Source organism: Triplophysa rosa, linkage group LG5, assembly GCF_024868665.1.
Source record: "Triplophysa rosa linkage group LG5, Trosa_1v2, whole genome shotgun sequence".
NCBI classification, from domain to species: Eukaryota; Metazoa; Chordata; class Actinopteri; order Cypriniformes; family Nemacheilidae; genus Triplophysa; species Triplophysa rosa.
The window spans coordinates 3639759-3654643 of record NC_079894.1 but is presented as its reverse complement, the minus strand read 5'-3'; the positions used below and the strand labels follow the sequence as shown (position 1 = coordinate 3654643).

The 14885-nt window shown below is 36.9% G+C and overlaps 1 protein-coding gene across 3 annotated transcripts; it reads left to right on the top strand.

Moving 5' to 3' along the window:
- Nucleotides 1-11334: 11334 nt before the first annotated feature.
- Nucleotides 11335-13590, top strand: LOC130554997 (uncharacterized). Of its 3 annotated transcripts, none has more exons than XM_057334970.1 (4): nt 11335-11486; nt 12200-12478; nt 12569-12637; nt 12773-13447. In XM_057334970.1, exons 1-4 carry the CDS (start codon nt 11384-11386, stop codon nt 12880-12882), a joined length of 561 nt encoding a protein of 186 aa, XP_057190953.1. In that variant the 5' UTR covers nt 11335-11383; the 3' UTR covers nt 12883-13447. The 3 variants fall into 3 exon arrangements, with proteins under 3 accessions (XP_057190953.1, XP_057190956.1, XP_057190954.1); XM_057334971.1 differs by lacking the exon at nt 11335-11486 and adding an exon at nt 11514-11716 and having other exon boundaries at nt 12773-13590; XM_057334973.1 differs by lacking the exons at nt 11335-11486; nt 12569-12637 and adding an exon at nt 11503-11716 and having other exon boundaries at nt 12773-13458.
- The last annotated feature ends 1295 nt before the right edge of the window (nt 13591-14885 follow it).

Genomic DNA, 14885 nt, shown 5'->3' with positions numbered 1-14885 from the left:
ATCGTCTCCCAAAAACTAACTTTGCTTTCTTGCCAACAGCTAATTTGTTGTGAAGAAACGACTTCACTTGACATATTAGATGCATATTTAAGTTGATGACGGTTACTTAAATGTTAATGTTTTTTAACATATCATGCCACGTTAACGTTCTCATACCTCCCACTGTTAAATGAGCATGATTTCCAAACCATCAATACTGTTTTCTTTAGTTTTTCAAGGATCACAAAAAATAAAAATGAGAAATAATAGGCCTAGCATGTAGAGACATTTTTTTTTGACATTTTTACTGTTTATGAGAAAAAACTGATGTGCATGAGTAGGAGTTGCATGAAATGCATGTTTGCATTTATAATAATGCAGTTCTGTGAAGAATTAAACTTTTAAAAATAAGCAGCTTTATTGAGCTAGAGGGGGAAATGATCAATTAATAAACAACATGACATGACAATTGGCCATTAACAGTGAAGATGTAGTCTATAATTGTTTTACAGGTAGTCGGACTCATGGAGGCCAGACACGGCAGCAGCCAGATTGTCCCGCACTTATTACACGGCGCGTTGGAGTGCTTGATTCTGATTGGCCAGTTGCGACATTTGCAGGGTCGTCATTCCCAGATAACAACCTCTCAAAACGAATACGGTAACCTGGATGCAGCAAATCATTTTGACAGGTTTTTTTGACAAATTAAATATAAATATGTCTTTTAATAACGTATATGACATTATATTTACCAATTATTAAATAAAATTGCCTGTTCGTGACATCTGAACGGCGTTTCTTACCTTAAAACCGAAAGTAAACGGCTTTTCCTCACGGAAGGTCTGCATTCATTAAAAATGAGCTAATAAAATATTTCAAATTCACATTTCATGTCCAGTTTTTTTTCTCACGTGGCAAGTAGCCCTGTAATAAGTGGGATAATGGGCTTATTTCTGCGATAACAACCGGCTGCCTGTACATTATCCCTTACATAAAACAGACATGTTGGGGTGGTACAGAGAAGCATTCCAATGGTCAAACAAAACAAAAAATCCAAGGTAATATTACATTAATGACCTTACATCTTGTTTTTATGTGGGTTTATTTATAGCCGGTGTTGTGGTATATATACTGACCCCGTAAGGACACCGCTCGGCTCTACCTCCACTTTTAGTTAAATGTGAACTGTTGAATGCTCTGGCAAAGAAATCGTCCAGTTTTAATGCTGTGTAACTGTATGCATGCTTCTATCATTTAAAAGCTCCTCGCTGTCCACACTCTCAAACACAAGAAGAAATATCAACGTGACTGCTGGCCAGGGTTTCACATCAACCCCGGAGATGTCGCTGCCCAACTTTGTAGGGTAAGGAACATTAAGTCTAGTTTTTTTACGATCTTAGTTAAAAGTCCAGTGTAAAAATTTAGCGGCATCTAGCGGTGAGATTGCGAATTGCAACCAAGAGCTCACGTCACCCCTTCTTTTCGAAGCACTACGGTGGCTGACCAGAACTAAGAGCCTGTTTCCACCGCTAGATGGCGCTAAATCTGGTATTAAGATGGTTGTCGGATCACAAGTGGACGACGCTAAAAGGTGTAAACGGGGTGTGAAACGTTTTGAGCTTGTCCACTTTCGACCACTTCCAGAGGTTGTCGAAAACGCATTCGACCGAATTGTGTTCGTGGTGTAGATGCTCATGCGGTTGAATGCATTCGAACAGCCACAAGAGACCGCTTGCTCTTCGTCTATGGACATCATGCGTAAACATTCTGAAACGTGCGTTAGCCAGACAGGATTTAAACTTTGCCGGCTGAACACCTACAAAGTTTGGTTTAAAGACAAAAAACATTTCAAACACAATGTTTTCTCACCGTTCCAGCTTTCTAACACACACTTACAATGTTCGATGTGGTCTGGCGGCTGTCAGAGAAGAAATAAAAAACGCTGCTCCCTGTTTTTTTTTTTCTCCGGTCGCGTGCATATGTACATTGCATGCGCTTATTTAGTCCATTCGATGGAAATATCTGAAAAGCCCTTGGATTATTTAAACCCGGAAGCGAGTTAGCATTTTAGGACTTCCGGTTCCATCGCTCCAAAGTCTGTTGGTTTCTTGAATGGGTTTTTGGTAAATCGCCTGAAATGAGGTCTGTGGTAAACAAAACCTCTAAATATTTTCATGTTTTATTCTATGACATAACACACACCAATTATAACCCGCTTGTGATTTTTTAAAGCCTTATTGTGTCTCAAAAACGGCGGTTGCTAACAAGTTGGGGACGTTAGACGTCATTACGCATATAAGGCTCACAAATAATGCAACATGGGCACATGTCTTAAAACGTAGATGCGGATTCATTCACGGAGTAATTACTTACCAGGGAACACGTTTTTAATAAAGTTTGAAAGATTTTTTTATTAATAGCATAAACAAGTTTACATACAAAAAAGGCATTGAATAAACAATATTAACAATTTACAATTCTCAAAGGCAGACATATTGGCGATTACAATATTTAACAATGAGTTTTTACATTAAGTGTACAATCATGAATAGTAATAACGGAAAAAAAATAAAAAATAAAGATAAAATAAAAATAAATAAATTGAAATAAAAATAGTAAAAACATTTATAGAAGGTAAGTTCTTACATAAATAAAGTTTGAAAGAGTTGTCGGAGGCTTGGTGGTGGTGGTGATGTTGATGTCGAGCGACCTTAAGTGTAGTCTGTTTATAGTGCTGGAGACCGGACTCGAGTCGTTTTTTTATGATCTCGGACTTGTCTTGGACTCGTTGGTATTTGCACTCGGACTTGTCTCGGACTTGGTCATTGGTCTCACCAAATGTTCTAGTCGGTCTCGACCGAGTCCAGATATATATATATTTTTTCTCCTTCAAAACAAAACATTGATAGAGCATTCTTCTTGTGATCCGAAAACTGTTGCCGACTCTCGACTCGAGCCGCGCGTGTTCATAATTTCTCTCTTCACACAGCAGTTCAGTTCATTGTGTGCTGTTGGTGTAACTAAATAACTCCGGTATATTGGTTCAAGTCCTCGGGACTGTCATGCACGCCAGAAAGTGAAGAACTGAATTAATTTGTGGGTAATATTAAGTGTTTACGGGAGACGCTAAACGCGAACAATTCAGGTTAACTGGTTCGACCGGTTCACTTAAAAGAAAGAACCGGTTCAAATGAACGATTCGTCCGCGGCCCGAACTGAACAGCATCAATCATTCATCAGGCACGATGTCAGCGAGCAGCGGCATAATAACATTTGGTTTTACAAACCATAAAGAATTTATCGACAGTGCGCTTAAAAGGAAACTTTTTGCAACAAAACTTTCTCCGAAACCCGTGGGACAACATCCAATTTTGTAAGAAACCTGCAAAGGCCTCACAAAGAGAGGTAAGTTAATGCCATGTTTCAGAGTTAGCATTGCATTTGAATATTTTTAGAAAGTAGTTATGAGTTTATTAAGTAGGGCTTAAAGATAAGATTGATCGTATTTTTATTGTCATTGCGATATGAACATGTTATTTAAGTATGGGCACCGAAACGTGCTTTTAAACGAGCCGTGGGGCCTCTGCTCTTTATGGCAGCTCCTCTATCGACACGCACGAGCACGGGCAGGCGCGCACACACACACACACACACACACACACACACACACACACACAACACACGGTGTTTAAAAAGTTCCTTAAAAATGTGGGGGGGGTGGTTACTTTGGGGGACACTAAAGCCCAATTTATGGTTCTGCCGTCAGGACCTACGCAGAGCGCGTACCGCTACGCGTTATGGCGTTCCATACGGTCAAATAAAATTGAACTGTTGACAGCACACACTCGTTCTGCAGCTAGAACAGTGACGTCGTGCGTCTGCCAAACGTGACGTCTGCGTCTGCCAAACGTGACGTCTGCGTCTGCCAAACGTGACTCTGCGTCTGCCACTTCACTCATTCCTCTGCATGAACGTGACGTCTGCGCCTGCTAAACGTGACGTCTGCGTCTGCAGCGCAAAACGGACGGAGCTTGATTTAGTCCAGCTCCACCTCCGTGAGTTTAGTGAAGCGCTATCAAGCGCCCCCGACTGGCTGTTAACGTTAATGTAAGTCTGACATGCACCTATGTAAACAATTATTAACAGAAAATAATTGTATACTTTCTGTTTGCCACTGTTAGTTAAAGCAATAAACACACCGCCAAGTAATAAATACATGTTCGCATGAATTTGACTGATCTTAAATTAAGATTTTATTTAAACTAGCAACTAAATGCCTCTTTATATTTAAGGTTTTTAACTTGAGGTTATTTAACATAAAAAATATAACTTACACAATTAATACTTTTCAGAAGATCGCATGACATTACCTTCTTCTGCGTTGCTGCCACCTCTCCCATGCAGAACTGGCACTGTACCTGTTACAACCCCCATAAGTCTAGGGTTCAAAAGGAGGCACTAACAGAATAAAAATGGTGTTGTGGTGTGTGTCAGCTGCAAGACTTAAGATCACTCAATTAAAAAAAAGATCTAAAAAAAACTCAAATGTCAAAGGAAGCAAAATAGTTATTTTATTAACAAAATTGTTGAAGGGTTTCAAGCTTCAAGAGGGGGGTTAAGCCAAAATAATAAACAAAAGACACTCTACCTAGTAGGGAAAGTAACTAACTAGACTAACACAATAAAAAGACCAAAATACAGCAAAATACCCTACCTTCCTTACACAGGAGAAAACAAGAACAAAAGAAAATAAATTGGCACCCACATCTCTACTAACCTTTTAACTTAGTGTTAACAAAAATGGATCAGTTTAGCAATGAATACAATAACAAACACAATTAAATAAACTTTAGGGATAAGGGTATTTTTCAATAATTTCATGTTCGAATATTTGAGCTAATTAAAAAACGAATATTCGTTTATTTAAATTAAATTAATAAAGACGTATTTTTTACATTTTTCATAACGCACTAATATTATATCCTGCATATAGGTTTTTTAATGGTGAAAAGATAAGCAACGTTTGAATTTTTTTTAATACATAAAAACTGCGATTTGAAACATGGCAAAGGAAATCATACAAAAACCAGACATACAAAAACTAAACGAACAAAACACAACGATATATGGTTATCTTGTTTCATTTTGTTTTACATGTTCTTGATAAGAAAAACAAACATATAGAGTCTATTTTATTCTGTGAAAGTCTGTTCAACTAAGTCGGACGGTTAACAAGCCGACAGCGGAGAAAACGCGGTGCTCAGTCTCTAACTCCCGGTAACAAAACCCAGATCTGACAAGAATATCTGGCTTTATTGTTTATAATGTTAATAATAAATAAAGTAAACAGCCTTACCTCCATGCCGACTGTTAATTGATCCTAAAAACAAAGACGGAGCCATTGTAGTGCTTGTTTCCTGTTTATTACGGACGTCATCTGAGGAAAAATTACTAATCCTGTTGATCACCACGGCATATAAATATTCTTATATAATATTGTGTCTGTCTTGTTTAGCTTTGCATTGCATTTGCATCAATAAATAAAATCAATAAGGTAGCCTAACTATGGAATTGCAGGCGTTTTAAAACAAACAAACAAAAAAACATCCGTGCGAATTTATTTACAGGCGAATTAGGTTATATAAGGTACCAGTCTTATGCTAAGGCCAAACTTATTAACATTAGTTGCAGTGAAATGTACATTTTAATGTTTCAAGTTGTTGAAATCAGAATTAGTTAGCCTAATATATTTCTAACAACCGCTCTGAACAAGTTATGGAAATAATAAATGAATCATTTAATATTACGTTGGTATTCTTATTCCAACTCATATTTAAGTAATGTTAACGAATTTTGTGGCTCACGTTTTTAAAACATTTTAATATGGTGATGTGAGCCGAGCATAAAATGCGATCCGAGCATCCGGTGTGTAAACTTAAAATATTTAAACTAGCTTGCGATCTGAACAAAGATTTAGGAACATATGATTTTTTTATATTTCTGTATATTATAAATTCATTACAGATGAAGGGAAGAATCAATCTAGGGTCTTCTGCAGAGGTAACTTAACCCTGTGGTTGACGCAGTTTTTATTCTTATGAAAAATAGAATATTCGAATGGCATTTTTATTCGGATCCCAGTATTTGAACATTCGTGCACATCGCTAGTTAAGAGCCTCGCTAAAACCAGACAAAGTGAACATGTTGGTTTTCCTCGCACGAAACACTAAGACCTTGCGATTCACTAAAGCGGACCCAGTAGTTGTACAACAGCCGAACACTTGTACTACAGGCTAGCCCGATATTCCCTTTTTGTGTTGCGCTTTGAAAAAGGTTGTTTTTATAAATGTAGCCTAATTAATAGTTATATAATATTAATGATAATTTGCTGTTAAAAACGATAAATTATTCAAGTTTCAAGTGCGTTTATATTGTTACCCTGTTGTTCTTTCTGCAGCTTCTGCGGAGAAAAACCCTCTTTTATGTTGCATCTGAAAAAAAATATTATAAATGGTATATTTGTGGAGGTGTGTTGTTGGGTGCGATTAACCGCCAAACCGCATGATTTGTTGCGTCTTCACCGCGGTAAGAAACAAAAACTTACCGTCAGCCCTACCTCCAGCACCAAATAAAAAACAGTAAACTTTCCAATTTAAGCACACAACGCCTTTTTTAACAAACCTGTGATATATTCTAAGGGAGACTACAATAACAAGAGGGACCATAAATTGTCAAAATCAGTCTCATTTCCATAAATGATGGCCCCAAGCCGTGTCAAAGGCAGAACTTTAAACATCTCACTGGCCCACTGTTGAAGTTTATTTTATCCACGCAGTAGTGCAGTTTTTGTGCGGTTTATGTTACCTATAACCATAATTACAGCATACTATTTAATTTGATACTATTTAATTTGATCTTCAGCGTTCTTCAAGACTTGTGTAGGTTGCATAAACTGCTCAGACTGGTCTTACAAGTTAGTCATAATTTTTTTTCTGTTGACTGGTCCTAACTTATTTACATTTACGCATTTGGAAACTCTTTCATCCAAAGCGATTTACAGTACATGCAAGCTATACATCTTATAGTATATCTTTAAATCAGTTACATAAAAAGGCAGAGCAAGGCTATACCCACCGGCCCTAGAATCGAACCAGCGACCTTCTGGTCACGAAGCCCGAATCGCTAACCATAGGCCACGACTTATATTCAACACAATGACTACAATAAACACAAATACAATAATATGACATGTGCCAATAACCTAGTAAAACCTTGCAAATGCATACACATTATACAACAAGTAAAATAATGTTTGATAAGATAAAGATGCTAAAGCTGAGCTTTGCAGAAAAAAACGAAATGCTAAAAACAAAACAATTGCATGTAAACAAATCAAAAGTCACAATGGAGTTAACAATAATATAGTAGTGCGCTGAATAATTTTGCTGTAAGCAATTACATAATTCCCTAGGAATGCAACGCTACAGCATGGACAATGATGTACGTTTTCAATGATTATATCAGAAAACTCAGCAGCAATAATCGATCGCATCAGAACCATATAAACATCAGAAAGCAGCAATAACATGCACAACATATAATAATGAGATATAAAATGGTTCTGGACTTAAATGTATTGCACAAACACATTACACAAAGCATAACAAACAGCATAAACTAAGATTGACAGCTGATCCTTGCCAGTGCGCAACACAATTAACAGAATGTCAAGGAAACAACACATAAACATTAGTTCCTAGGACAGACGCAGACGTCACGTTCATTGAGACGAGTGTGTGCTGCAAAGTCATATTTTTGAACCGTATGGAACGCCATAGACACTCTGCATTAAGCCGTGTAGAGTAGCGTGTCACAATACGTGTTAGCAAAACTGAAAACAAATAACTTCACTGCTACACGTGAATGACGCGTGACGTCTGCATAGACGCTTCACGGCCACACGTGATTTACGTGACGTCTGCGTTACGTCAACGTGTCGTCTGCGTCTTGAATTCAATGCAATAAATAGCAGAATACAAAAACGGTTAAGACGTGGAGTGAGACGTTCAGTGAGACGAGTGTGTGCTGCAAAGTCATTTTTTAGGACCGTATGGAACGCCATACGCCGTAGGCTGACGCGCACCTCTCCAAAAATGTAACAACGCCTCAACTCTACGCGGACCGCAAGCGCTGTGATTGGTCTGTTTGAACCCCTCCCTCAGGTCAAAAAAACTCCGCGATAGCATCATGTTTACTCAAACGCATTTCCGAATGAATTATCTGAGTAAATTATTTGTGCTTCTGTATTTAACATCTCAAGCTGCAACAAAAGTGACCGTTTACTTGCCACTATCACTGCTAATGCTTCTCAAACGAGCTCATTCTTCTTCGCCTCTTGTCTTGGTTACACAAGTAACGCGCGTGGACACTGACGCCTAGTGGTCATTGCCTGTCGACGCGGACAACAAGGCAGAAGTGTAAATGAAAACCGACACGGTCCTACGCACGACTATAACTTAAGCTTGAGTCATAAGTTCAAGAATGGGAACATATTCAAGTGTTTGCTGGTTATTTGTTACATTTTCTATTGGCAGAATAGGATTGTTACACTTCAATAAAAAAAATGTGACGTTACACTTTGGCTTTGTGACTTTAGTGCTATACCTAAAGTAAATAAAATTACCTTATTTTAAGGTAAAATAAAATTGTCTGTTTGATCATTACAAACAATAATGAAAATCATTATCTTAGAATAGATATGTCTCTTGCATCACAAATATTCTCAATAGTTAAGTATGTGGTCTTGTAGTCATGATTTTTTTTCTGTCTCTGTCTTGACCGTCTCAATTTGACTCGGTCTTGACTTGGACTCGAACCTCTTTGGACTTGGACTTGTCTTGGACTCGACAACGGTGGAATTGACTACAGCCCTATCTGTTTATAGCATCGTGTTAGCTTTTTACTTCTGCCTATTGTATTTCGGCTTCAAAAGTAACAAATGTGGTGTTAATTTGTAAAGATTATCTTGATAGACAAAACGTGTAAACATCATAAACCGTTCACAGAGCTTATTTTTTGCGATCTTCCAAAAGTCTATGGGAAAAATGCATAGGCTTTCGGTCGAGGGAACCAGCATGGCGCTTACTTCCGGGTTATCCTACAAAAATACGTCATCTCTGAGATACTGGATAGAGCAGTTTATCCGTTTGCAACAATTTACCTGACTGTAGTCAGGTTACTTACTCTTGTTTCTTGCATCGTTTGTTTTAAAGAGTACATATTTTGTGATTTTTAAGGTCCTACTTGGGTTTATGGAGTGTCCAACAACAAGTTTACGTGCATACACGGTGTAAAAACACTTCTCTAAAATGTGTAAAAACACATTTTCTAATAATAGGCAGTTATTATTACCTCACTTCTTGACTGACTCTCAAATGATTCGTTCTGCGATTCATCTGTCTAATCCCCTCCTTTCTGTCAGCCTTCTCTGATCTGATTGGTCAGATGGTCTAGTCTGCTGTGATTGGTCTACCGCATGCAGTGTCGCAAATGGAACGTAGGCGGGCATTACACGGAGTGACGCAAATCTGACCCGGAACTGAAATTAGAACGACAGACGACTTTTTCGCGTGATTCAGAGTCGACTCCTTTTTTCCCCAAGCCAGTAACTTTGCTATTCGTTCACTTTCGGCTTTACAACTTGGCAGACTGCTTACATTCTCACACAGCAACATTACACACTGCATGAAATGTAATTAAGGAAATTGTAATATGTACTCTTAAAGCTTTTACTTTTTCGTTTGCAGCTATTGGTTTATTATCTGACATTTGTAAGTTTGCTGAAAGTAATACATATATAAAGCCAGTAAAGGAGTAGTAGGTTTACCCAAATACAGCATCCGTGATGTATACGACTTCCTTTGTAAGGTGAAGCGAAATATATGCAACATACAGATCAGCGGCACACAGTAATTAAAATATGGCGGCATGTTGCTAATATTGAAAGTCATCGGTTCTTGTGTCTCTCTCGACACAACAGGTGTATGACAGCTATTCACGATACATGCGAGAACCAATGAGCTTTTTGGAGCTTCGGCATGTTTGCCAACGTAACATGATAGCATTTTATTATAAAATTATACATTTATCAAGTGTTATATATCTGGTATGGCTTAATGGTAAAAGTAAAGGCTTAAAGTAAAGTATTAGAAAATGATTTTGGTGGGATTGAAATATTCAGTTAACATGTTACATTTTCGGTTACGTTATATGTTACAAATATAGTATTATTTGTAGTAAGTATATCAATAATTGTTTTAATATTGTTCATTTAAAATGTATTATTTTGTAACGGACAGTTGTTCATTATCATTTTCTTATATTAGTGCATTTTGAAATAAACACTTTAAGTGTTAAAAACTGTTAAAGTAAACCGAAGCATGTTCTGTATGTAAAGAAAAGTTTGCAGCCAGCGGTTGGCCCTCACAAATGTTATTCTAAAGATATTTCACTTGCTATTCTGTTAACTATTTCACACAGCAGAAGGCTGTGGGTTTTTGTTGAGAAGTGTGTCAGTGTGGATTGGGGGTACGCACAGTGATTCATTTCTGGTTTGGACTCGTACAAAAACCTCTGCCTGAACGACACAGAGCTCAAATGCCTCTCGCTGCTCTGAGCGATTCTTTCTAGACTGCTCTGGATTTTAAAATACTTAAAGAGATTGAATCAATAACTTTTTAGGAAAGCATCATTTATATTTTACTGAAGGAAGCTGTGTTTCTCTCATTTTGACATTAGACAGCCTTTCCACATGTTTTAATCCAGCAGGTAGATTTTGTGCCGGTGTTTTCTGTCGTGGGGTGGACTACCACAGTGACACATTTTTCATTGTGCACTGTACAAAAACTTACATCATGATTATGTCGGCGTATTAACTAGATTTATAGATTTAAACATCAACAACATTTTGACTGAACGGCTGGACCATCACAGGTTGAATTCTCTCAGTTTTGTTGTCTCTTTCGTAAGTTTTGGTTGCAGCGACCTGCATGTGTTTGAAATGGAGCGGGCAAAGAATGAACATGGCTGTACACCATCAGCTGGAATTACTGCTCAAAGAAAACTAAACCGGACTTCTCCAACTGGATATTTTACGTCATCAGTTCATACCGCTTTATAATGTGTTTTTTGGAGAGGTGTTGGGATGATTTCTGTTACGGAGGGATATTGTATAAGGGCTGAATGAAGTGCAGATCCCCTAACCTTTGGAGATCCCATCACTCTCACCGTTATACCAAGTAAGTAAATTAACTTTCAATATTATTGCAATGCACTTCTTCAACCAATGCAGAAAAATTTTTAGCTCATGGGGCTGGTTTAGATCCATTTGTTCGTCCCAGTATTGATGTCGGTTCAATTGCGTTTTTGTAAGGCGTACGTTAGTCGTGGATTTTCAGCTACTGATCCTTTAACATTCGGAAAGCCGATATCTCTCACTGTCGTCCCAAGTAAGTAAATCGCCTTTTAATAGTTTTGCAATGCACTTCTTCAACCCATGCAGTGAAAGGAGGAATTTTCACGGGTTAGATTTAGCTCACGGGGCTGGGTTAGGTCTCGTTGTTAGTCCCAGTATTGATGTCGGTTCAGAAGCGTTTTTGTAAGGGGTACGGGAGCCGTGCATTTTTAGCTACTGATCCTTTAACATTCGGAACGCCGATATCCCTCACCGTCGTGCCAAGTAAGTTTTTCTGTTTAAGCTTCTAAAATGTGCTAAAATGTGCATGGGTTAAAAACTCAAATTTCAGGTCTCTAGTAACGTTAGTCTTGAATTGATGCGTTCAGCTTAAAATGATCACAAACGAACGCTGATTTTGTTTGTTCCTCCGAAAAAAGCGTTTGTGGTCATTTTATTGTTTGTAGCTGATGATGTTTTCTGCATGAAATGGTTGCAAGGACTGCATTGAAGTAATGATTGGATCGTATTCTGTGTGTGTTCAACTATGTTGTTTTGTACAGCCGCTTTGATGCAACGCAAATTGTAAAAAGCAAATTAAATTATGTTTTTTTTTAAATGTACATTTTGCTAATGTAAAATGTAGAAATGCAGATCTTGTATGTTTACTGTGTATTTTTCGGTCTGGTTCATCATCCCATGTGCAGAAAACTCTGTCTTGCCAAAGGATTGAAAACTCTTAAAAACTCTTCATTCTTCTTTCCGCAGAAGATGTACCGAATACTCCTCCGACTCTGTCCATCGTGCACACTATAGAGGGTAAAGGATCAGATATCTGTCTGGCCGCCGGGTTTTTCCCTAGAGATAAGAAAATGATTCTAAATGATGACAATGATAAAAGTTTGAATACCAGCAATGCTGCCTTGTTCCCGGCCAGCAAAACTTATTACTATGCTGGTTTCAACAAAGAGAGTATTCAAAAATGCAAAATGGATGAAACAATAATAGAAAAAGAGGGTGCCAAAACTCCTGACAGTCCCGTGACAGGTTTGTACTTAAGTTTGTTTTAATATGGCTTAAAGGTTGTTTAAGAGCATTTAAAAAAACTATTTGTTCTGGATAAATGTTTTTCTGCAGCTAACCCGTCTGAGAAAAAGAATGTTCCACTGTCTTGTCAACCGAGTAGTTCGGTTTCCGCTAACACTGGTTAGTAATAAAATACACTATGTTGCAAGATATGTCAGTACAGATATGTTATAAATTCTGCTTTTGAATAATAATTTTATAATATATATATACTGTATATATATATAATTATTTGCTTTACTATTTTGTTTTTAGGTGGTCCTAAAATGAACTCCATGACCCTACTTATGACAGGCATGAGAATTCTGTTTGCTAAATGTGTCGCAGTCAATGTATTGATGTCTGTCAAGGCATTCATAGTTTAGAAGATAAATTCAGCTAAATATGAATTCAGCCGATAGGAATGTTTCTATCAAGCCACAATGTCCGCCTTTGCGTGTCTTTTGTAATTAATGTTACATAGATCAAAATTATATGTAGATAAAATAAAATGTGTTGTGTTAACTTTCTTGACATTTTACAGAACTTAAATAATGCTTTGCAGTGCTTTGGATTTATATAGCGTTTTATGATTTTGTTACAAACAAGTGAAAGGTAGAAATGGAGTATGTTGTTTCTTTATTATTGTTATTCTTTTACAAAATGTACAATGTATTTTTACTTGTATAGCGAGTGGTATTACAGTCTGTAAGACTTTTGTGTCTATAAGATTATTTTAATTTCAAATAAAACTTGTACTCAAATAAAAATGGCTTGATGAAAGAGAAGTTTCATTTGAGTGTGTCTAAACCACAGTTTCAACAGCACATACGTGGCAGAGATGCACTCAACCCACACTTTCAGATAAAGATCGACTGCTCGCTTCGGCTTCCAAGAAATTGTGTGTTTTGTGACTTTTTTCCACCGCGTGAGAGACAGCTGTACAAAAGCCTTAAAGTCTACCACCACAATTTGTGAGGTCTTTTAGATTACTTCTCTTTTACGTAAATTACTTAAATTGATTACAAAATTAAATCAATAATAATAATAAGCAAATAAATAAAAAATGTTCAAACCACTTTGTTAGGCTATTGATTCATTTTTATAAGACACAAAATGTCAGTGTGTTTTTATATTATGTTAAAATCACCTAGTTTTGTCAATGTGTTACTTTTTGTTAATTCAATTACATTAAGATAAGTTTATAATTCATGAAAATATTGAACCTTGGATACTTCACCCAAAAATGAAAGGTCTGTCATCATTTACTCACCTTCGAGTTGTTCCTAATCTGTATACATTTCTGTGTTCTGATGAACACAGAGAAAGATATTTGGAAGAATGCTTATAACCAGACAGATTTTGCCCCTCATTGACTCCCACAGTAGGAAAAATAACTTTTTTTATTTTTAGTGTTTAGGAGACATTTTGAAGAATGTAGGACAGCAAACAGTTCTGGGGCACTTTTGACTCATTGTGTTTTTTCCCCACTATGGTAGTCAACGGGGGACAAAATCTGTCTGGTTATAAGCATTCTTCCAAATATCTTTCTCTGTGTTCATCAGAACAAAGAAATGTATACAGATTTGGAACAACTCGAAGATGAGTAAATGATGACAGAATTGTCATTTTTGGGTGAAGTTTCCCTTTATGCTTAAAGTGACTATGAAAAACACTGCCCTCTGGTGGTCCTTATTTGAATGTTGCATTTCAACTCTGGCTATTTTTCTTTGTAGACTTGAGTGACTCCTTGTGGCAGTATTGCTGTGATAAACAACATTGCTTAAACAAAGACCAAAATAAATTGGCAACACTTTACAGTAAGTTTCCATAGATGACACATTAGTTAACATGCACTAAATATCATTTGTTCATATTTGTTAATGTTGTTACAAATACATATACAATTGCGTGTTCACATCATTGTGCATTAACTAACTTTTGTTTTTCCCAATGTATTAGGACATGTTATAAATTATGATAACTAAGATTATTAAATGCCTCAAAGTATTTCTCATTGCTATTTTATGTTAACTTTTACAGTTAAGTCATGTTAACAAATGGAGCCTCCCCAATAAATTCAAAGTCACACATCACAGGTACACTTTCATACTTCAATTTCGAATCGTGCCACACGTGTGAGTTTACTGGGCTGACAAGCTGGACAACATAGTTCTTATAGATCAAGTTGGTGGAAACTTAACCACATTAATGTTAACCATGTTCATGTTAAACACTGACCTTATTTTACGCATAAATAAAAACATTTCTTAAAGAGCCCAATAAATTCCAGGACAACAGTTATTTCTGTGTTTTAGAGTTACAAACAGCTCTAGTAGAAAAACAAGAGAATACTGTATGTTATTCTTATAAGCATTACTTGTGCAAG

Excerpts from the sequence above, each read along its gene's own strand:
- LOC130554997 (XM_057334971.1), top strand. The coding sequence starts at position 11,614 with ATGTCGGTTCAGAAGCGTTTTTGTAAGGGGTACGGGAGCCGTGCATTT. Across the intron at positions 12,479-12,568 it reads TCCTGACAGTCCCGTGACAG|CTAACCCGTCTGAGAAAAAG; the intron begins GTTTGTACTTAA and ends GTTTTTCTGCAG. Across the intron at positions 12,638-12,772 it reads TTCGGTTTCCGCTAACACTG|GTGGTCCTAAAATGAACTCC; the intron begins GTTAGTAATAAA and ends TTTTGTTTTTAG.